Here is a 24653-nt window from a genome sequence, read left to right as displayed (position 1 = left end):
ATCTGTCATCGCTGAAATTGAATGGCTATCGAATGGTGAACGGTAAATATTGGAGAAGGCTAAATCTAGTGTTGCAAGTCTCTCAATATATAAACGGGAGAGATCCGGTCCTCATGTTCTCTTCCTCTCTTTTCTTCTCTCTCTCTCTCTCTCTCTCTCTCTCTCTTTCTCTTTCCGCAGCATGGTAGCAAGTCTCGGTAGAAAAGAGAAACGTGACGTGATTTACATATTTGTGTATAGATAACGTATAGGCGGGTCGGCCTCTCGGTCAACATCCTGCTTCCTGTTCACGGTATGTCGCATGAGCTGAGCCTCGTGCGCGCGTAAGACACGCACGTGCCCCGTTATACACGCCCGACAATAGATGAAGTGTGCGAATCGAATACGCAGACACGTCGATAGGGTGTCGTTCGTAACGGTTAATTAGAATCAAGGGCTAACAAGGAAAGGGATATATAATATGTGTACTAAAATAAAATAAAAGCTCTACGTTATTTTTCACACAATGAAGCGGTAAAAACATACCTATCGCTTTACATTTATATTGCGCGTGGACGCGATTTCGTGTGACGCGACTATTCATAAACTGAATGTTCGTCGCAATTGCTGGCGTGCTTGTGTGATGTATGCGTATTATAGATATTAACGCGTCGATCTTGTTGCAGGTGCAGCCCGTCGGCGAGCTATCGGAGTTATCGAGACGCGGCGGCTGTGACGGACGTCAAGTCGAATTGGCATCTGCAAATATCCGCAGCGGTACGCTTCGTCGATCCGGCAGTTTGCGGTTTCATCAAAATACAGTAAGCCTATCGCCACACACAGTTGCCATCCAATTTAACTCTTAAATGCTTAAATGTTAACGAGTCAAGTTTGTCGAGATCTTCTTTTCGAAGGAAAGGAGAAATAAATAAGAAAGAGTGTAAAACTATCTTTTCTAACTTTAAGTGGATAACGTGAGAATTCATTGAAAGATGTAATTAAAAAATCACGTTATTGACTTGCATCATTTAAGTTTTCACTACTTAAATCGTCACGCATGAATTATTTCACTATATTATATCAGGCCATCCTTTTTTTTCTGCTCGATCACATTTCTGAGATGTGTGTTTCAATATATGAAACATAATTTCATACCTTATAAAGTTTATAACAAAATACACATTATATATATATATATATATATATATATATATATATAAAAAGGCCGAGGAATAAAGGGGGCATGAAAATTGGATATAAAAGGCAATCGATTTAGCGAAGGATGCGCAGAGAGATGGAAGAATGACACAAAAGGTACAAAAAATGCATCGGAATTCGATAGGACTACAGCGTGAGGTAGCAGCGTGGAAGGAGGAAGACAATAGTAGAGACGCTTCACTTTCCACCCACATTCCCTAGAGCAACGCAGTGGCATAGCAATCGCGTAACGGTACATCTACTGCTTCGTACCGTAATATCTCGTTTCCGCCGAGGTTCGAGCTGCTGTCTAGCTATGGGCGTAACTTGTTACAGGAGAAAGCACAATTATTTCGCAAATTTGTCACACAATTCGCAATTTAGCAGAATATTCCAGAAATTTGAAGAATTTATTATGAACATTTTTTTTATTTACGTGGGAAGAATTATTTTCAGCAGATTTTTAAGACAAACAAACATTTTTAATACTTTAAACGGAGATTCGGAATTTGATATCATGTTGTGTTTATCGCTTAATCTTTTCGATTTGAGATCTTGCAATGGATATATCTATCGCGAAGCGTTAATAATCGAGAATCACAATTTGCGTTAAATTAATTAATTGAAATTAAATGAAATTTAGCAATGAATAATTTTTTTATATCGCCGACCATAGTCGACACTCGGTATATGTGAACGGTTCACGGTTATCCACTACAGTCGGTGATCGTACCGAGAAAGTTAAAAGTCAAAGCTCTATAATATTAATACCGTAAATAAAGCAACAATATCAGAATGCGGAAAAAAGAATCAAAATGTAATCTACTATCTAATCTCCTATTAATTTTCCGAATTAAGGCTTGATATAGACAGAAACGAACATGTGTGTCTTGTTATTTCTGCATAATATTTCATCGATAGTCCTTCTTCATTTCGCGGCTTTGTTGCTAGTCGAGAGCTTACGGGCTTTCGAGCTGCCTTCATTAAATTAAACCATCATGTGGCATAATACGCAGTCCTACTCATCATCGTGTATAAAAGCGAAACACTGACAAACACGTTGAAAATGAGCAATATCGTATTCCTACTTGAATTCCATTCATGAAGAAGAAACTCTACGAACCGTATTATTAAAACATTTAGCATTTAACTTCATTTTTTGTCTCTTTACAATTAATGAATTTGAAAACTATTATCGACCCATAAAATTTTGATGATATTGTATTTTTATGATGTGATCAGAATAGATTGAAAAAAATGATATGATACGTTTTTGTGAGGAAGATAGGTAATTCAATTTGATCAGCTGTGTACACTTTTCTAATCAATCTCACGATTTAAAATCAGATTGCCAGTCATATTAAACGATAGATAAAAGAAATAACGCAATTTTCCCATAAACGAAACATTATACGAGCGTCGCGTCATAGAGACGAAACGTTGTTGCTCGCTATTTGAAGCGAACAGCGACGTATCATAATTGACAATTAGATCTAACAAAATGCGATTTGTGTCAGTGCTAAAATGCATAGTAAAATCGCACGACGATATTTACTGACTGCCGGTAAAGCCTACAGTATAGTAGCACAGTAAAGAACGTGCTGCCGACATATCGTTTTACAGAACATTATAGTACGAGCAGCACTCTTCCTATATTTCGCTGAAGATCATTTTTATTAAAATTTTATTATATGTATATTAAACAAGCATTCAAGAAAAAAGCATAAATATATTTATTAAAAAAATACACATATTTAAAATATATTTAAAAAAATATATATATATATATATATATATATATATATATATTTAATATTTTAAAAAGATTGTAATTCATATCTTATAAAATGGATAATAATTTAAAAAGATAAGTCTCAAAAAAGAAATTCTACAATAAAATTTGCCTTTCTCTAAAAATCAAATCTAAATAACGTGTATAAAATTTTCTAAACATTTCGTTGCGATTTCATTGCTTTAGTATTGTGGACATTATTTCTGAGATCAATGAAAGAGAGTTGTATTTCAAGATATCAAGGTCTTGCAAAGTATCTACATATACCAAGAAATTATAGAGCGATTGGCGAGGCTATTAATCAAAGAACCGACAAATTTGCAAAATATGAACTTGGTATTACGATATACGGATCGCAGCATCCGCGTAGCTTCGCTTTCTCTCCTCTCTCTTTCTCTCCGTATAAGTACTACATAAATGTCAAATTACGTAATTAGAATTGCACGTTACGCGTGCTATGCTAAATAATTACGCCGTTACCGTCGTAACACTATTATTATGCCCGCGAGGAAGGTACTAGATATGCGCGCGCGATAATATCTCTGATCCAGCCAAGCTGGTTACTTGTCGCAATATGTAGGCCAATAATGCATATTTTCGATCACGTATATGCACTTGCGCGAGCTAAGAACGCGAGCGAATTTTGCAGTTTTTCTTTTCTATCTGCAAAATCGCTCGCCATTAAATGCAATGTCGCAAATTTTTTAGTGATATATTCATTAAAAACGCACATTGTAAACTCTTATCAGATAATTTTTTTTAGATCGATTTATGATAAATTCATAAGGAACAAAAATATCTGAACATACAAATACATGATAACACATTCGGTGCCAAAACATCCATGAATGCACAATCTTGGCATATGATGTCAGCGTTCATCACCTATATAAATATCGGGTATTTGGAAAGAATGGATTGCCCACGCAAGGAGCTGCGAGGGTTTAACGGCCTCTTGTTATGCGCATCTACGACTTTTAAAAACTGTTACGATATATCGCACTGATAAATCACATAAAAAAGATTAAGCTCCAAGTTTAAATATATCGAAAGCAGAAATATAAATAATAAAAAATCAAATATTATTCTTCTTATTTAACTTTAATTGGACTTTACGCGAGCAGAATGTTAATATAATGTGAGAAAAATAATTACGCAAAAAATATTTCCATTGAAATGTTGAAGAGGCATCATGAATGAATATACATATCATCTTAAGTATTAAAATCCAGGCAAAAATAGCATTCGTTTAACTTTCCATCGGCGTTGCGCTATTTCGCAAAAATGAATAGGCTATTCAAGCTGTTTTGCCGCGCGAATAAATTTGCATGCAGTTGCGATCGGCAGGCAAAAGGCAAAGTCGGCATTCACGAGAATGCGACGTCGGGGCGTAATTTGAATTTTATGCACGTAATCGCGGTGACTCCACGTACATATGTGAATACTTACACACACACGCGCGCGCGCACACACACACACACACACATATATATATATATATATATATATATATATATATATATATATACATATATATGCGCTTACGTTCGTGCCCTCTTATCTGCCTACGTCGATGCGTGACGGCGTTAACACGCTACGCGCCGTCAACGCCTGGTAGTGAGAGGCATCTTGATTGCAACAGAAAGATGCCGCGTGCATTACAGCTGATTCTTGGCGCCTCTCTAGCACTGTCCCTCACTGTCCCTCACTGTCCTCGCCGTCGTCCCTCTCTCTCTCTCTCTCTCCAATGTAGATGCGAATGAAGGTCTCAATGTACTCTCTTACTCCGCTAAAGAATTAATCCAGTTTCATAATGTTAACATATATTTTTTGTTTTTTTAATAAAATTCGACTCTTTAAGGATTATAAATAGTTAAATCTAACACGTATAATGTTTCTTGTATGGTATAGCACTAGGAAATAGTATTTCTGTCTCTTATTATAGATATAGTTTTTATATTCAAATATAATTACTTAAAAGAAAATAAATTTTATTAAGGGTTGATTAGAAATCAATAAAAATAATATCAGCGATGCGTTTTAAATAGTTATATCGTGAATTGATATTCAGATACAGTGGATTTATGCGTGTAGGAGTTTCTGTATCAGCCGTGCCAACGAACTTGTTTCAAATCGGATCATGAACCGCGACTTAGACGCCCGCATTTAAGCGTGTTACTCGCATTCGCGATGTGGCTATGCTGTTACAGATTTATAACTCTCGTCTGCTGCAATCGTACCAGTCAATCCGATCTCTCTATCAACCTCAGTCATTGAACATCATTTTTTTCCTCCAAATCAACATTTAGTTTTTATTCCAATGCCAAAAGTTTCGAACGTTTTTATCTTCTCGTATCTGGTCGGTCTGTCTCGTAACAATCATCGCGATTTGGTTTCATAAAATATTCTTATGTGATCTATTTATGCATTGAATTTCCACTCCTTTTCTTCCTGCCTTCTAATGGATATTTAACTCTCTTCATGATGTTTATTTCATTTAGATACCTTTCTTAAATCCACCACCTACAACTGGTCTCAATCGCGCCTACGCCGATCATGTTACAATGTGCAAGGTCGATTTAGCAATTCGCGCGACATGAACGCTAAAGGACACGTTCTCCACTTTCTTTTTTTCCCTCCTTCTTTCAAGAACTTGGAGTGGCCTCGAGTGACCTTCCAACATGGGAGTCTATCGGTATTTTCGATGCCTTTAACAAGTGCGTGAAATTCATAATTGATTAGATAAAACCAACAATTTTGTAAATCTTGAATTGATTATTAATTTCTCTCCCTCGAAAATTTGCGCGAATACGATGAGGAAAAGATTGCCTCGCGTTACATCACATTACGAGAAGTAACAATTATTGGAATCCGTTTGTTCATTGAACGCGGCGTGTCAAGTTACTTCGTCTTATTTGTCGTACATGCTCTCGCACGAACCACATCGACAGAGATCCGGCCGTTTTAATCTACACTTTAATTCCAGCTCTTCCACTTCTATCTCCTCGTCGTTTCGTTCGTCGGTGCACCGCAGCGCATAAAAAAGCGCATAGCGCAAATTGCTGCGCGGAACAATGTAACTGTGAAGCCTGCTCGCACATTGCGAACCATGAGAAAAATTTTCCGTTCTGTCAGAAGTTACTGGCAGATAACTTTCAAAGCCACGCATAAGGTTTAAAATGCTAAAGATTGCTCTTGATCGGCGCGTATATGTATCTCGCAGTATAAAGCTATTCTCGTATTGACCATCTATAATTATACTGCATTACTCGTGATAATTTGTGCCAGCTGTGTCTGCGTCATTTCGCGTTGCTAATTTCAGCCTAATTATTAGCGCTTATGTGCATACAGAAGTAAATCATGTTGTCTGTTTCTAATTTTTTTTTTTTTTTTATTTCTTTTATCTGATTCTTTAAATAAATCATATTAAGACACTATATGACGACCTTTTGATAGAAAGAAAGAGAAAAAGAGAAAGAAAAATAGAGGGAAAAAAAAAAGATTTGAATTTTTAAATAGCTCTTCATTTTGAAATCTGGCCTAGAGCTGCACTGTATGTAAATTTTTTTTATCTGTTTCTAATTTGTTGATCTGACATCCTACGCATTGCGGATAAAACGTAACAAAGAAATTGTCGTGTAGCAATCCACCCACATTGCGATCGATTCATATTTCTCATCTCTGCATTAAAACATCCATTATCGAACAATGACAATGATGCGTCATCGATCCTGCATAATTTACAAGCTAGAATCTAATGTCTTTTGAAAACTAATTGGCTCAATTTTTCACAGCCGATTGAAAGTCACATGTCCTTGCATGGTATTATCTTTGTTTCCGAATAGTTTTGCAAGTTTTAACTGATAAAAAAAAAAATTCTAAGAGAACAGAGAAGGAGGAAGAATGAAAGCTTATTAATTGTCTTGTTTCATTCAATGTATTATATCGTATATCGTTCCATATATTTATAGTCGAATATTGTATTGTATGCAAAAAGCAAATTATCGTGCATCTAGAATTTCTGCCCACATTCTTGTCGCCAATATGGCTGCGATAGCAATATTCGGAGCCCAAAGAGCTAAACACCGACTTCGCCGTATTATATTATGTCTTTCTGTACAGCGTGTTTGGCATGGCGATGTCGGGGAACTTGCTTTGGTTGGACGCAATCTCGCGTGTTACGAGTTTCTTAAAATAGCAGCTCATTGCTCCCTCGAATCTTCACGAATGCGTTTCTCTCAGCACGTGCGATGCACGCATTAAGCCGCCGTCTTAACGCGTCACACGTGACCAGTCCATAAATGTTTTTTTTTTGAGATTGATTTTTTTATTACGATGCTATAATTATGTAAAATAAGAATAAAAATTTAATGGTAGCGTTATTATATCCGATAAATTTTGGATGTAAAATTTGAATTAAAAAAAAAAAAAAATATGCAAATAGGGAAATTTTTATAAAATTAAGAAATATAAGAACTCTTATTGCCGTTAATTGTTACAGTCTTGTATAATAAGACTAGAGTTATTTAAATAATAGATTTTCTAAGCTTCTACAGAATTCCCTTCTGAGAAAATCTATATATAAACACTTCTGTATTGCTCCATTTCCTTTACTTCTCGCTCAAAAGCGAGCTTACGAAAGCGTTTACGGGAGTTTTGCACGGTAAATGGTAGCTGTATATATTCGAAATAAATGATCGAGTCAAATATTTCTCAGAAATGGTTCTTGCTCGCATCACGTTTCCTTAAGTTGGATCTCTAAGAAAAACCTGCATTTAACATCAAATTATAGATACATTTATATCATTACATATATATATATATAATTTTACTTTACATTAATATTCATCTAATTATAAATATAAATGTGTGTATGTTGAAAATAATATTTTAAATTTTGAATAATAAATTAAACGTAGAATTATAAATTTTAAAGTAGACCACACGATTTTTCTGAGCTTACAATTAGTATTTTTTTTATTGAAACATTCCTCAAACAACATTAACGAAAGTTAATAGTCGTGAGAAATATTTTTAAATCAGATGTCATTCAGATTTTGAAGTTTCGCTAACCACACCTCGATCAGTAATCGTCCGCGGAAACAAATCGGCCTACTGGCCGACTGTTTGTCGTCTGTATAATTTGCGGAGGAAGGACGTGTCTAAAGTAACTGAACGAGTGTATAGTCGGCTGGTCGACTGATGGAGAAACGGAGAAGGGATTTCTATATGACGGAGGCGAGAGACGAAGAAACGTAGTGAGCGAGCGGGAGAATTACATTTTGTGATGGAGAGAAAGAACTCTCAGGCGGCTCTCGTGGGCACACACGCCTCTCTCGTTCTCCTCTGAAGACAGAAAGAGAGAGAGAGAGAGAGAGAAAAAGAGAGAAACCTGTCTCTGTCTCGGAGCACCGGCGTTGCCTCAGTCGACACTAGAGAGACCCGCGATGCTCCTCGTGATCGTGTTCTGGTCCCTCGTGACTGTCACCGTCGTACATGAGCCATGAGAGGAACTTGCAATGGAAGTCGCGTCTCGGTTCTTCGCGGATGCGAATTGTTTGCTGAAACGCTTTTGAGCAGAAATCGAATGGAACATATCAGAAAAAACGCGCGATGACATTTGCGTTTTTATGAATGAATACACTTTGAGTTGAAGACAATCATCGACGGTGTTACCAATGATCGCTTTTGATAATGTGCCATATGATAAATAAATTGCAAATGTAAATCAAGTGAAAATTTATAAATGACAAGTTAATACTGATTAAAAAATAAAATATGTATTATATATTGTTTATACTGTGAAACGTATCATAATTTAAGTAATGTATCTGACAGAAATAGTGTCTCTCATAGTTATCACGTAATCAATATTAAAGAAATCTAATTTCATTACTGAGAGACGCTAATGAAGAAATTTTCAACAGACGACGAAGAATTTCATACATGCGAATTCTCAAGTAAACTTAAGAAAGTCGGCAAACCGGGAAAGAGAGGAACTGCCGAGATTAGTGATAATTGCTTTGGGAAAGTGACAGCGCGCTTGAGATCCATTTCTCCGAAGAACGACCGATGTTAAAGATGCCGCGCAACAGAGACGAGATCGACAATACGTCGCTCGGAGCGCATCGTCTTCTTCACAGATCCTGCAGAGGCAAAGCCCATGCCAGCGGGATAGCCAAACAGAACATCCGTCGAAGCGTATCCTTGCAGAAATCTCCAAAGTTATCGGTGAGGGATGATATCGCTAAGCAAAGCGAATCCTGCGCCTCGAGCAATGGCTTCGCATTCGGCAGAAAGCACAGCAGAAATAGTACGAGCTCGTGGGAATACAGCGATAGCGATAGCATGCATTCGTCCGAAATCGGGCCGAACGGTTACGTGGAAAATCGACTGATCAATACGAATCGCGACTTCGATCGATCATCGAACGCCAGATCCGATGTCAAAGAGAGGATCAAAGGATCGCACGGAAACAATCGCTGTTCGCCATTACCGCGAGCTGTCAAAAATATCAAGAAAGAGAACTGGGCGGATACGCTGCGCACCGGATGCATGGACGATAGAATCAAGAGAATGGAGAAGGGCTGGGACGACAGTAACGTCATCAGGACACCGAGGGAACGCAAGTGGCATAGGATCACGGCGGAAATAGAACAGAGGGTACCGAGCGCAGGCGATGGATTTCGAATGTTCGGTTTTAAGAATAGCTGGACCAACAATTCGAAGAAGGTATCGAGGCGAAGCCGATCGAGTCATCAAAGATGCGCGAAACCGATTCAGGACATTATTGAGTGGGAGGAGCTGTTCGAAATCGCCTTGGCTAGGAAGATAAAGCCAAAAATACGGAGAAAAGAAACAGTAGAGTTGAACATAATCGAGAGTATAAAAGATGGCGCGGAAAGTAATCGTGCGAAGAATGAAGAAGAGTGCATGAAGCGCCTCGAGGTTCTTCTGAAAAATAAAGTGAAGCCACAAATTGACAAGGTATGTTTCGCGAAGGATTTGCAGGAAATCGGACATTTTTATTTAGGCTGTAAAAATTTGGTCTTAGAAAAAGAAACAATGAAGAATAGTTCTTTGTCAATAGAAAATGATTAATAAAATTCCGGTAATTTTTAAAAATATACACATATATGGTTTCGAAATAGTATAAGATGCAAGAAATATTTTTCTTTTGCTGTCTCATCAATCTCGATAAAACAGATGGAGACGTCATATGTAATTTCTCCATCTTTGTCTCTGGCATAATATGTATCTTCAGCGTATCCAGGAAATTTCTGGCAAATTGTCATCGCGTGAGAGAGCGTGAAACGTCAAGTTTAAAGGGCAAACTTGTAATATTCGAACAATCCCCTCATTTAAGCCTTTTGAAGGAGCGGCGTTTATCGTGAAACAATGGCGCGTTGTGCGCTACCAATGAGCGCTAAGGCTTGATGCATGATCATTTATGTACCAGGAAACTCACTGTGTGTGTGTGTGTGTATCTATCGTCCTTACCCGATGAAACCGTACGAGTATCGCGCGCGGTTGCTCGATGCGGAAATCGATATGCGAGAATTCGCAGCTGCACCGGCCGCACAGCGGTGTGATTCACGCGTTGTTTCAAGAGAATAGAATCGCGAAATACGTTTAATTTTGCATATGCAGATTTAACTGTATCTTAATTATTCGTGTATAAGACAGTTATAATCGATATGTTATAATTGTAAATTATCGATACTATGATACAATTATGTATAACATTTGATAAAAATTGTCAATACGTAGACTTTGTTTAATATAGGCAAATTGATGAAGTTTTTTGTGCCCTCGAGTAGTCATTCCTGAAGAGGGCTATAGAAGGATACGGGGAAAGATAGAAATAGAAAGGATCGAGCGAATGACATTTCGATGTTAATGAGCAACCGCTTAATGGTACGCAAGTTTATCCGTCGTAACGCGTTGTGTAGCCACGCAATAAGACATATTATAACGATCCATCGCGACTAATCGCCGCCGGTAGCGGGATATTCGAGGACGTTGCCGATTCAACTTATCGTGTTGTAGGCGTGAGCGTTCGCTGTCCTCGCTAGGTCGCGCCTAGTAAGATTGCCGGTGGCGAAAACATTTTTTAGATTACACGACCGATCGTTTCGGGCCGCATGAAAAAAAGATCGAGACGTTCTGTGGCGTGACTGCGAAAACATAGATGCTGCAAGCGATTCAATTAATTTGCCCATTGAATCTTTTTTTCCCGAAATAAAATATACTCGAAAAGATAACGATCAGCTAACAATCGCATCTTATTTCTTAAATTTACATGTTTAAAAAAAAAGTATTTAAGACAATGTGTGTGTGTGTGTGTGTGTGTGCGTGCATGAAATACTCTGCTTCTTTTTCTTAAGGCAAAGTTAAATTTTAATTAAATGAAAAATATTCTTCCATTCTTGATGCTTTTCAAAAAATATAATTTTATTATATTATAATATAATTTAATTATAATTATAATATAATGAAATAATTTATAATTTTGAATAATTTATATATGTTAATTACACATCTTTTTTATATTTTATATTTTACAGGCGCGATCAGAGGAACATTTGGCACAAGAACAAGCATGGCTAAGTTCCGAGAAGGTCTGGTTATTGCACCGTGGAGGTTTCACTCCAGCCACAAAGTGCGGTTCCGCCGATCCCGATACAGGAAAGCTGAGAATTCGATTGACCATTTCTGGAGAAGAGTTGCTTGTGGACGAGGAAGATGTAGAGAAGGTAGCGCGATCGAATACATTTTGTAATTAGTTCTCATCTACGTACTTATTAAATATATTAAACTTATTAATCAGTCAAGTCAAGTAATTTAATTGTAGCTCATTCATTATCGTTTGTATCGGTTGTTTCTCTTTAGGCTAATCCACCCCAGTTTGATAAAGCCGAGGAGCTTTCCCAGTTACGGTTCTTGAATGAATCGTCCGTTCTCCATACGTTGAGGCAACGTTACGCCAGTAATTTGATACACACATATGCGGGAGACAGCATGATCGTTATTAATCCGGTTGCACCATTGGCAATTTATTCGGAAAAGGTGAGGCTGCTTTTGCAAAAGTTTATTTCAATTTTACATTAACTTAAACTTTTTAGTGTAAATTTAGTAAATTAAATTATATCTTCAGTAAATTAAATTATATATAATAAACTTATAAAATTATATTAGTTATTTTATGCGTTAGTAAGGTTTTGTCAAATTAAGAAGTTTGTCAAATTTCGAATCTATACATATTTTGACGATTTTCACATATCATTAAATTTTTATTTTTAATATAATTAAATAAAAAATAATTAAATAAAAATATTATCCCTCTCTTCAGGTCGCGCACATGTTCCGAGGTTGCAAAAGTGAAGACATGCCACCACATATTTATGCGATAGCGCAGTCGGCTTACCGAGGAATGCTGGCAACACGCAGGGACCATTCCCTTGTTTTCCTCGGACGTAGCGGAGCGGGAAAAACTACGAACTTCAAACACGCTCTTCATTATCTCGTACTAGCTGCTGGCACAGTTAACAAGGCGAGTCAAAGTGTCGAGAGTGTGCTACGAAATGCTTTCCATACGAAAAGTCTCTGAACGAGCGTCGTTTCCTTTTTACAGATCTTGACGATCGAGAAACTGAACGCGCTCTTCACAGTTCTCGAGGCCTTTGGAAATAGTAGAACGCATATGAATTCGAACGCGACGCGTTTTACGCAACTCTTCAGCCTCGATTTCGATCAGTCGGGTCAAATCGCTTCGGCTTCTCTGCAAGTGAGAAAAATATTTTTCTTTCTTTTCCTTGCCATTTATATCTTTATACGATGAATGTTTTTCTTTTCTTGGAAGGTGCTGCTACTGGAGAAATCGAGGATAGGCCGACGGGCCAACGGGGATCCGACTTTTCATGCCGTTTATCGTCTGCTGGCAGGCGCGGAGGGTGCATTGAGAAAAGAATTACATCTTACAAATCTAGTCGCCGAAAATAATCCCTTCGTCACACCGCTGCAGAAGCACGAGGATAAGCAACGGGCTATGGTCGAGTTTAATCGCATCGTCGCCGCGTTCAGGATACTCGGCATCTCCGAGGCCGACGAGAAAGTCATTTGGTTGGTGCTGGCCGGCATTTATCACTTGAGCTGTGCCGGCGCCGTGAAGGCCGGTACTAGTTCGCAGAGCAGGTGGCAATTCGCCAGGGTTGAATGCGCGGAGAAAGCCGCCAATCTGCTGGGCACCACCGTCGAGGAGCTGAGCCGAGTGGTCTTTTCGTCCAATGGAGGTGGCGCCGGAACACCAAGCACTCCGAGACCGGCTCTGAGAACACCCAGCCCGACCGAGCAGGGCAAGGATGTCACGGGGCTTGATGCGCTGGAGGGAATTCTGGTCGGACTCTATTCCGAGATCTTCCACTGCGTCGCGGCTCTCATTAATAAGTAAATAAATTAGCGAACTCTCTCATTACGCTCGCTAAATAATTTTTTTACGAACGTCGTAAAAAAATTGCTTTTACCATTGCAAGATTCATCTGTTCTTATTGATCGACACGACTTGTCTCGAAGAATTAAAAAAAGAAGCAAGCAAAGCTTGATAATTCTTAAGATTTATTCATCAAGACGTTTGAGAGGAGATTAACGATGAAAATAATAATAATCAGTTCCATAAAGCTATTAAATTTTTTGTCAGAATTTATATACTATGCACTTGTCATTTTTAGATCCATATCATCCGCTGTACATACAGTTTCATCTGTGCTGCTGTGTGATTCGCCAGGTTTTCAAAATCCTGCTTCGTGCGGCCGGCAAACCGGTGCAACTTTCGAAGATCTCTGTCACAATTATCTGCAGGAGCGTCTGCAGTTACTATTTCACCATACTACGTTGATAGCTCCGAAGGATAGGTAGATCAAATACTAACAATATAAACTTTCAAATTTCTATTCCTTTATTGATTTTTTGTAATAAGAAAAATGTCTTATTTATATAACGTTATTAAAATTAATTTGACAATCATTATTTATACATCATTTATCACAAATAGTATTGTATGAGGATTAATTTGCAAAAATTTATCAGATACGTTCAGGAGGGCATTGATGTAGATTATGAAGACGATTACGACGAGGACGGCATCGGATCGCCTCAAGGTTTAGTTTCTCTTCTGGATCGCGGAAGCTCGCAAAGCGCGACGATGTTGCGAACTAGTCAAAGCGATCTTAGCAGCAGTAGGCAGATGGAACGAAAAGGATTACTCTGGTTACTGGATGAAGAGACTGTGTGTCCTGGAGGTAGCGATGAAACCTTCCTAGATCGTCTATTCTCTCATTACGGAGATCGAGGTAAAATTAATTTTCCACATTTTGACATTTACATTCGCGTTAATTGCGCAAATATTTTATAGATTTAATTACTTTTACTCATGTGTGAAAAATAATTTCTATTTCAGATCACCAAACACTTCTGCGAAAAGCGCCGGGCAACAATCAATTCGTTTTGCAACACTTGTTGGGAACAAATCCTGTGCTTTATACTGCCACCGGTTGGCTTAAAGCCACGCGCGAGAATCCCGTTTCCAAGAGTGCCATCACGATACTTCAAGAAAGCACACGGTAATATATCTTATACTTTTTTAATGTAAAATTTTTATTCGCATATTAGATGGATATATATATATATATATATATATATATATATATATTATATATAATTTGTTATTATATTTTTTATGACATATAAATTTATAGAGAACACATAAGCAAGCTGTTTGTAAATGCCCGGGGTGCCGGTGTATCAGGCGCTTTATGCAGTTCCATGCCGGGACTCGAAGGCTCGCAATCTTTGAGACGCGCCTCGAGCATACGAAGAACGTTTACGGCTGTGAAAAGGAAGAACGTTTGCCTACAAGTGAAATTCACTGTAGTGAGTATTTAATTGGTACTTTCGCACTTTCTTTTCTCCTTCTGAGAAAACGACTTGATTGATTAATATGAATAATTTTTCTGCTCATTTATTAGTAAATATTCAGATCTCTTCGCGTCTTTAAATATCGCGACATCTATGGAAAATTTATTTTTGTCGGTACAGTCATTAATCGTTCCTCGGTGTCAAAGATCAGACTATTATCGCAAATTTCATTATCGCAAGGCCGTATATTGGTCGCGTAAACGTAATCTGGCTAGTGGATGGTATTTTCACGCACATTTATTATTTCTTTGCTCTGCGAGATGCAAGATGTTTGGCATGTTGGAAATGTGCGGAGAAATATGTGTTGAGATCGCTTGCTGTTACCTTGTTTTGTTTTCATGTTTTCTTTTTTGCGCTCGTTATCTAGTAAGGACAATACTGCGATTCTTTGTTTATCTCACTGATGTATGTACGCCTTCGACATTATAAAGCGGAATAAAGCACAGCCGTGAATTGTTTCCAGGATGGTCTCGTGGAAACATTACGGAGAACACGCGTGAAGTTTGTGCATTGTCTTTTACCTCAGCACAATGCTGGTTGTACCGACAATAAAAGCCTACTCTCCGTGAAATCGAATCAGAGCGAGGACAGTGTCATTAATGTGCCTCTTCTGCGATCGCAGGTAAAGACATTTTAGTAGATTTAAAAATAAAAAATTATAATTAATAAAAGTTTTCAATTTTCCAATAATTATAGCAAGACCTCCCATAAATAGCAGAGAAATAATTTTTCAGTCTTGATAACTTTATTAAAATTTTTCTTTCCAACAAAGATTTTCAATACTATATGTTACATTTTTATATGCTTGTAAACAGATTCGCGGAAGCCAGATAGTAAACGCTATTCGTTTACACAAAGTTGGATTTCCGAAGCATATGGCCCTAGGTGAGTTCAGACGTCGATTCGGACTACTGTCGAGTGACGTGAACGCTCGTCCCGGAAGTCCTGTCACCGATGAACGTCGCGCTGTCGAAGACATGCTGCTCACCGTCGATGTCGATCCTGCATCTTATCGAGTTGGTCAAAGCCAGGTGAGTCAATATTTTTTCCAAAGTGCGCATAATTTTGTTGAACTTACCATACAACCTAGAAAGTGAACAAACCATTAGAAAATGTCATTAATCATAAAAGCCGCGGCAAATAATATTTATCGCGAGAAAGTTTATTACCATATTAAAATATTTATTAATAATAAGATATCGCTTTGCATCATATTAGAGGAAAGAAGTATAAATTTGATAGAATGTGTAATCATAGAATTAATATGAAAAAAATTTACGATCAAATAAAATTTGGCTTATAGAGGCTTATGTAAATGATTTATGTGTCAAAAAGTTGTAATGACGATTATATTAAGATATATATATATATATATATATATATATATATATATATATATAACACTAAGATTGTGTTTGAAAGCGGTGATGTACCAGTTGTCTCATAATCTTATCATTTTATTATTTACGAAATCGTGATATTCTATATATGCAATTTCTTTTCCGACCACGGGAGTATCATATTCGCTTTCTAATAGAATTTTACTACTCGCGAGAAGCTTATAAATCTTTACGACATGTTAAATGCGAATAACCACTCAAGCGCACATTTTTTCCTCGCAACGCTTTATGACGCGATGCTCGCAAAAAATCGCTTTCGTCTCGTAGGCCGAAACATGTCAATGTACTTTCGCTTGCCAGTCAAGAAGTCGTTGAAAGAATCCCGAAGGGAAAATGACAGCTGTACTTCAAGACATTGCGCAAATCATCACGTCCAACACTTCCGCGAGTCGATAATTATCCTTGTCACGAAGATGATCGAGCCGCACGCAGAAAGGGCATCCGTTTCTTAGAGCGTAATTAAACAAATATTTAGACTTATAATTATATATATATATATATATATATATATATATATATATATATCATATTTTATTTTATCCAAAAACTTGCTTTAAAAAATACGTCCTAACTTGCAAAATTTTATTTCTAACAGTTTTTCTTTCTGTTACTAATTCTGTTTTAATCTTTTTACTATAATGGGATCGGAGCAATTTGAGAAAATTTAGGAAATCCATCGATAACGAGATAGAAAAAATATCTACATTAGATTCTAAACGTAATGCTGAGAAAGGATTTACTAGATGGAAAACAGAAAAAGAAAGGAAGCGTGCTCACATTAGGTGAGGGTCAACGAGGTCGCATGCGTATTAGTCTTTCAGTAGTTTCGCCTGCGGAAATATACTGAGACGCTTTCCAAAGATCGACGACGCGCGTCAGATCGTATTCTCTCGTGTACCGATGCCGCAGTTTGGAATACCAACTCGTATATATACATATATATATATATATATATATATATATATATATATATATATATACATACATATATATATATGCATACATATATATATACGTGTATTTTCACCGTAACTCATACGATTTCTCCGTATCTCAATCATGAATATGTATCGAGGTCAAAATCAAAAGTAGTTCTCTTATTGACAATTTTTCTTTTTATTCTAAAGAAAAGGACTTGCAAGACTTATATAAAACTGTATAAATTCAACTTTTCTAAATTATCTTTGAGATCTTGTCAAATTAAGAATTTAACCTTTCGAAAAAAGAAAAAAAAAAATATATTTTTTGCCATCATTAATTTCTCTTGCTTGAATATGTGAAAGCTTATAAGAGTAGGTGTTGGTCGGTAGTTTATCAATAAGTGGCAGCCTCTTAACGCACCTGTTATGCTCGTATATATATCTCTCGAGGGAAGGATCGAACGATACGCTCGATCCGTGCCTTCGTGCATTTCACCAACTGTACTTGACACGCAAAACCAGCTACGCCGGTTTCACCTTGCGACGTGCGTAGCTTGCAGCGCGGGAGGATGTGTGGATCTTTGGCAAATTCTAATGTAGGATTGATTGATATACGGCACATCCTGTTGGCACGCATGATGATCCGCATGCATCGCTAGTGCACCGCCACTTCCCATTTGAGAGCAAAATTGAGAGTCAAGATTTCTTTTTATTCGTTTGTGAGGCGGCGCCTCACCCAAATTCGTTATTTCGACGAAACGTTTAACTTTCTGATTCTGCGAGACTTGCATTGTCCCACTCTCGCTGATGCGTTATTCATGAAACGCGCTGATAGAGAAAAAGCTATCGCCATGGAAGTAGCGTTTCTTCCAAGGAGAAATGTGCAAGACGTGCTTTACTAAGCAAAACATCTCGGACGAATTCAGAATCGGTTTCTGGGAGGAAATTTAACGAGTCATTTCCGTCGCAATGTTGTAATTTTTCACACGATACGAGTGTCTCGCATATTTTATATTACAGCACCATTATAATCTGCGAATGACTATTCAATATGGAAGCATGTCACAACAATGATTTGCAATATCATTTTAAGCAGGTGAAATACATTCGTGACGCGAAGCAAGCGCGAAGCTGAGATTTAAAATTCTGTGCGCATCTTATATAGGAGGCAATTAAACGTTAACTCCATTTACTCGTGGATGGCGAAGATTCTCGATGCGTGTTGTAAGTTATGCAGCGACCGTGTTTGCCTCTGCCTATGATAAACTATACGCGGTATAAATATATGACGTATATCTCTATACATATTATTGCATAAATATAATAATTTCTATCGAGGTCTTTGGCTTTTTAACGACAAGAAAACATAAGTCGAACTGTCACTCTAGCAAAATTCAAATTGAAAACCTATTTGGTATAACTATAAACAAAAAAGTTTTAAAAATATTAATTTCTACACATTTGCCTAAGGGAAGTCATTTCCTCGATTATTTGTCACACGCGTTTGTTATAAAGAAATTTATATATATATGTATAAACGCGCTCGCGTTCATCAGAGAGCAAATTCATAATCGCTGAAGCGAATTTACCGCCTGGAGAACTTTGAGAAAAAAATATCTAGAACGTACACGTTACTTTAAAGTATACGTCTTTGCGATTACGAGACTGTAGCGTGGACCATACTTATTGAAATTTACCGAGGAAATCGTCCGTGGATTATCGCGCGTTATCGCGTACACGCCGATTTCGGTTCGTTGACTTTTGCGCTGCTCGCCGCGCATGGTTTCTCTTCCAACCCCGCATTCCCCGTGCCACTCCTTTACCTTTTACCTTTACCTTGGCCTTGTCTGTTGCCTCGTTTCACCTCCTCACGCCAATCTGCCTGTCCGTCCTGAAGAAGCGGGGATTGTAAAGTGCTTTCTACCGACATCACCTGTTTCCCGACGTCTGTTGGAAGACTCGTCGTTGCACTTGATAAATGCAGAAACGTGTTAGAATTCAACTGTAATATTAAATGAATCGATTAGAGAAAAGATATATATATATACTTATTATTTCAAAATGTTTATTTGTAGAAAATTATATTAAGAAAGAAAATACGATGCCTTTTTAACTCTGAAATCTATAATTTTTTTACATGTGTTTGTTTGAATAATATAAATAGTTATAAATTCCTCATTTATAACAATGCGAAGATAAAGTCGATAATTATATAAATACTTTCGACAAATTTTAAACGGCCTATTAAATTACTAATCAGAAGAAATCAAAATAATTAATAGATATCTGGGTGAAATCTCGCTCAGTATCTTGAAATTTAAATAAGATAGCGGCATGTACAAAGTATTTCAAAGATCACTTCCTCCAAGCTTGTTTATTACAAACAAAACTGAGAAGAGTACGATATATCTCGAGGCTAAGACATTATTGGACATAAATAAGTCAATCTAAGATCTCTAAATATCTCTACGTGAAGCAAACTCATGATCACATTGCTTGATAGAGAAAATACAAATTAGACGTTGGCGATACATGTTGAAGCCATCTTCGTCTTTAGTAGTAAGATTGCTATATTTATCTCACACATCTCATATTTTGTAATCCGAGTGGAAAGTCATCGTACCGTTCGTTTCGTATAGATGCGTACGGCGGCGTTCAACGATGCTTCCTGATTCCGCAGAAGCTTAATCGAAACAGCTGCAAACTATCAACGTCATGCCAAGTCGCACATCGGCGTCGGGCATCGGTGTCGTAACTGCTTGATTTACGATTATTCGATATTTTACAACGTGGTCTCTTTCATCCAGTGAAAATTTTACAGATTTTTAAGATATATTTCAAGAATTTTTATGTAAAAATTGCCGAGATTCTTCGGTCATCTTTATTATTCTCTTTAGTTTTAAAAGTGAATTCTTTTTTGTCGGAAGATTATGATAATATAATAAATCGGAAAAAAGACTGTACGCGCCCAATCGTTCGTCTGTGAAAGTGTAAAAGAAGAGAATATATCTGGAAGGTGGAAAAAAGGTGTACTGTGACTTTCTCGTGACCCACATACAAATTGCCCACACTGGTCCTTACTGGTTCGCCATGCCTGCCGATCCATTTGCAGTTTTGCACTGCGAGCATATCAGCCTCCTTACATCTCGTTGTCCGGCCTTTCATTTCTTCCCACCTAATTACACTTGTATGAAATACAGCTTTAAAAAGAGACGATTGCATGTAGCTGACAAATTTTACGAAAGTTCTTTGAAAATTCACTGAAAAGTTTTTCAAAGAAGATGGATGACTTTTTTTATTCCCCCGAAGATGAAATAATCCCTTTCACTGAATATCTTAAATAAAGAAAAAGATACGAAACTTTTGCGTTCCTATCTAAAGCGGTAGGATACGAGAATTACTAAATTGCGTTTATTACGATCACATCACGATGTAGAGTGTGGAACTCTTCTTCCTGGGATGCTATAATTACGAAGTGCAAATTACGCGACCGTCAGATGAATCTTCCGTCATCTTCAAGATTGTTCACGCGGCTATTTCTCATACGTCTTCCACTGTTGACGTCTTCGTTTCCTTTCTATCGTTGCCAGCGCAATCTGCCCGCAGCGCTATCGCCATGTATGCGAATAAACCAGAATGACCGGGAAAGAACGAGGTTTTTCCATATCTTTTCCCTGAGTTGCATATCCCGCCCGAGGAAATGTTAACTCCACTTCCGTTCTCCGACATGTTTTTTCTACTGCGACGTGCTGTAAGTGGTCAATCTTTCTTCACGCAAAACGCAGGAGATCGGTAATTTCGACTACAACGACTCGCGAATTAATATGTTCCTTACAACGTCGTTACATTAAGAATAGCTTTTTCCGGTACACTTAGTTCTTAATATCTCTTATTTTCTTTTCTCTCTCATCTTCTTTTTTGCAGTTTTTCGCCGTTCGTCTACGGCCATGTGTACGTACCATGTTTTCCATTTCCAGCATATCTGATTTTTTTTTTAATTGATATCATTTCCATTATAATATTTCTCTTTTTATTTTGATCGACGCATCCTTTATTTTCATAAACGCATCCCGCAAATTTTTTGGAAAAATAAATTAGTTACGATTTCTTTTACGGTGGAACGTCAATGTATTTTCGGATATAACGTTAGTCGAGCTAATCATGTCAGTTTAAACATATACGTCATGACTACCGAAATATCTGGCGCTACGTTTCCACAGCGGAAATGTGACCGTTGCGCGTGCCTTCGATTACTGCGTGTTTCGCATCTCGAGCGATCGGTATGTCAAGTAATTCCGAAGCGTCAAGTGGAAACAGTACGAACGTGCTTCAACTTCATTAGAATATTGATCCTCTAACAAGTACCGTACACAATTAATCCTTATTATGCATGCACGCGCCTTAACAATCATTGCATTACAATGTGATATATAAATTAGTGGTAATATAGGTAGTGACGATTAAATCAGCTAGTTGAAAGTCAAGATTAAAATATAGAATAGTGATATATTAGATTATGAGTAAAAATAAAAATAATATATGGTTAATATAAAAAAAAATTTAAATCGATAAAGCCTATTATAAAAATAAGAATTACATCTCATCGAGCATTCATGAATCTTATAAATACATATTATATGCATATCAACACACTCAATTTGCATTCAACAATACTAAGTTGAAAAGCTAAAAGATTACTAACCATGATGTATCATGATGAAGAAACGCGAATAGTTATCCGAGAAACTTACGCGGCTAGGTCAGGTTCGCACGACAAATCTCGGCAACAAGCTAGACCGAGATCGCGGAATATCCCGCTGCCTTCACCCACGCTAATGCAAAGAATATAAACACTCGAATTTGATATCGCATAATATATAATTACTTGTAGCTTACTTTTTCTTAAGAACTATAGAGATAAATTTTTCTCATTTTAATTTTTATATAATTTATTGTCTCACACATATAATTATTTTCTATTTTCTATTTTAGAAGCAGCAAATTTACATTATAAAGGGATACAGATTTGAAACTTTTTATACTAATAAGTCATATAATTTATAATTTCCTCGTTTGCTATTCTACTTTTTAAATTTATTTTTACAACTCTTTGGGATATATCACTAATTCGAGTTTAAGATTGTAAACAAAACTCGTCAGATATCAGAAATGAATAGATAATTGAAGAAGCCACCAACTAATTATCAAGCAAAATGCATGACGCCGTCGAGTTTCTCACACGGTGCTGTTTTCCCTTCGTCGGGAAGCGGAAACGTTGCATACCACGTTCCACCGCTCAATCTCGGCTTCGTCAACCCACGACTCACAGGGTCAGATTCTTCATTTCTACCTACTTATCCGCCTTGCGGTTAATTGCGACAAGCTAGACGTAACTTCCTCTTGCTTTTCTTTCGGCCCTTGAGAAGAATCGTGTTACGGCACCGGCAATTTCGAGCCATTAATTACGACCAAACGTAGGCGTCCGATGTCTCTCCGATAAGAGCATTTGCAGTGATACGTGAAAAAGATCGTGTTTTTACAAGACTGACTTGGACTTATTTAATATGCTTTCTAGAGAATTGCTCATTAAGAAAATAATATCACGATTAAATCAAATGTGATATGAAGTATAACGGATCCTCCTTTTTCTTACTTTCCGTGCGTGCGGATGTTTTGCAAAGCAATTTTCTAATTATTATCTTCTACTTTTTCAATGGCATGATAAAATTAACATAAAATAACATATGTATATTTATATGACAAGATTACTGGGCCATGTAACAGATCGAAAATAGTATTAGATGTATTGTAACATGAGACTTTTCAATTATGTTCTTGCAAAACTTTTTTAGATTAAATAAATATATTATATTACTTTTAAAAAGAGATAATTACTTCTTAAAAAAAATCAACTCACATTGCGATGAAATAGGACATGCGGCAACCATAATGCACGAAACGAATTCTTTTTTACTTTCTTCTTTACTCTCTATGCTCCCGGCGAAATCGTTCACCGATGCAATTTGTTAACCTGATCAACTTACTTCACTCTTTAACGGCTGCAGGAATGAGACATTACTCATGGAACAGACTTGATAAAGCGACGATACGAATGAAAGAGAAGTAATAAACTTTACTACGAAACGGAGACAAATTGAAGACGCGATGGTTGGTCCCATTGAACAAAAGTACTAAAAAATGTCTGGCGTAGATTCGAAAAGAAGTTTGCGATTTCATAACGCGGCCGGAACTCTTTTCTCTTCTTATGTGGTTCCCTTCTCTCGTTGTCTCGTCTCTCCTTTCTCCCGTTCGTCAGTAGGCCAACGGACATTCTTGCCGGCCGCTTTCCAACGCCGTGCCGCGTCTGTTTCGGATTTCTTCGTGGCAGCCATCCCCGCAAAGATCTATCGATCCGACGTGGACGATAGGTCGTGCAGGAACCTTTTCTACTGGTCCGAAAGGCGAACGGCCCCGCGTTCCAGTTTCCGCAATACGCTCGAAAAATTCGCGAGGTCAGTGCGAGCCGAGCTGCAGTAAAAAAGCGCCCCTTTCTTGCATTTCTTTTATACGCGTTATGATCTCTATGTTTTTTCGTTTTTCCTATACATTACTATTTTAGATTAAAAAACTGATGATACACGAGAGCATTTCTGTACGTGTCCTTAAAATATCAAAGTGGATCGTAAGACAAAAAGCGAACGGGCGAAATGAGAATCGCCAAGTGTGCCTTATTCGGGGGATAGGCGAAAAAACAAGAAAGAGGTCTGCCAGTTCGGACCGGTCCTCTGGGTCCATTTGGTAGCGCTTCGAGATGCGCCGTTCAAGATCCACCTGTCACGATAATTCCGAATCTGCGATATCTTTTCCTTGCACTTTCGAAATTTTTACGGTTCTGTGAAATTGTTTTTGCAAAATTATACAATTCGGCATTGAAATACTTAACAATTAGAGACGCACGTAGTTTGCGTCCGGCAACACGTAATTCTAATATATTATTGCCATTAATTATTTGCATAATCGCGTTTTTGATTAATCGAGCGTTTTATTGAATGCGTCTTCCTTATCCTCTGTCTCTTTCGATACAATAATTTTGAGATTTATATTCGATATCGCGAGCATTAATGGGGGAACGTGCCGTTGCTAGCCGGGGACCAGACGTTTGAATGCGCGAGATTTATGCGTGTGTTGGTGACATATTACCTGTATAGTGGGGAGAAGATGGTGGAACGTGTACCTGATGCGAAACGAGCTTTCTGACGATGCGACGACTGCTCCTGCGGCCTCAGTTTGTGGTTGGTCCCAGTCGAACATCTTTCGGCCTTGACATTGTATAGCAAGCAAGGGAATTGCTTTTTGTCCGATCGCTCCCAAATCGTTCGCGCAGTGCGCATA

At 37.6% G+C, this 24653-nt stretch overlaps 1 protein-coding gene and 1 long non-coding RNA gene across 6 annotated transcripts in view; one reads left to right on the top strand and one right to left on the bottom strand.

The window, feature by feature from the left end:
* LOC126854776 (unconventional myosin-XVIIIa-like) overlaps positions 1 to 24653 on the top strand; it is a 46149-nt gene that overhangs the window by 7248 nt on the left and 14248 nt on the right. For 2 of the 5 annotated variants that reach the window (XM_050601830.1, XM_050601839.1), the window contains 12 exons: positions 666 to 800; positions 11536 to 11724; positions 11861 to 12037; positions 12321 to 12521; positions 12603 to 12755; positions 12831 to 13414; positions 13696 to 13878; positions 14054 to 14316; positions 14424 to 14586; positions 14722 to 14896; positions 15405 to 15563; positions 15757 to 15972. In XM_050601830.1, the coding sequence (XP_050457787.1) occupies positions 666 to 800; positions 11536 to 11724; positions 11861 to 12037; positions 12321 to 12521; positions 12603 to 12755; positions 12831 to 13414; positions 13696 to 13878; positions 14054 to 14316; positions 14424 to 14586; positions 14722 to 14896; positions 15405 to 15563; positions 15757 to 15972 (2598 nt within the window). Of the gene's footprint in view, positions 1 to 665; positions 801 to 8420; positions 9956 to 11535; positions 11725 to 11860; positions 12038 to 12320; positions 12522 to 12602; positions 12756 to 12830; positions 13415 to 13695; positions 13879 to 14053; positions 14317 to 14423; positions 14587 to 14721; positions 14897 to 15143; positions 15347 to 15404; positions 15564 to 15756; positions 15973 to 24653 lie in introns of those variants that run through there. The other 3 variants (XM_050601848.1, XM_050601884.1, XM_050601866.1) reach the window with 3 other exon arrangements.
* Positions 15930 to 24600, bottom strand: LOC126855150 (uncharacterized). Its single transcript, XR_007688198.1, has 3 exons — positions 24496 to 24600; positions 19098 to 19263; positions 15930 to 16027 (listed from the first exon to the last, which is right to left on the bottom strand). It is a non-coding gene; the product is annotated as an uncharacterized LOC126855150 (long non-coding RNA).

Source organism: Cataglyphis hispanica, chromosome 1 (assembly GCF_021464435.1).
Source record: "Cataglyphis hispanica isolate Lineage 1 chromosome 1, ULB_Chis1_1.0, whole genome shotgun sequence".
Taxonomy (NCBI): Eukaryota; Metazoa; Arthropoda; class Insecta; order Hymenoptera; family Formicidae; genus Cataglyphis; species Cataglyphis hispanica.
This window is presented reverse-complemented; position numbering and strand designations above follow the sequence as displayed.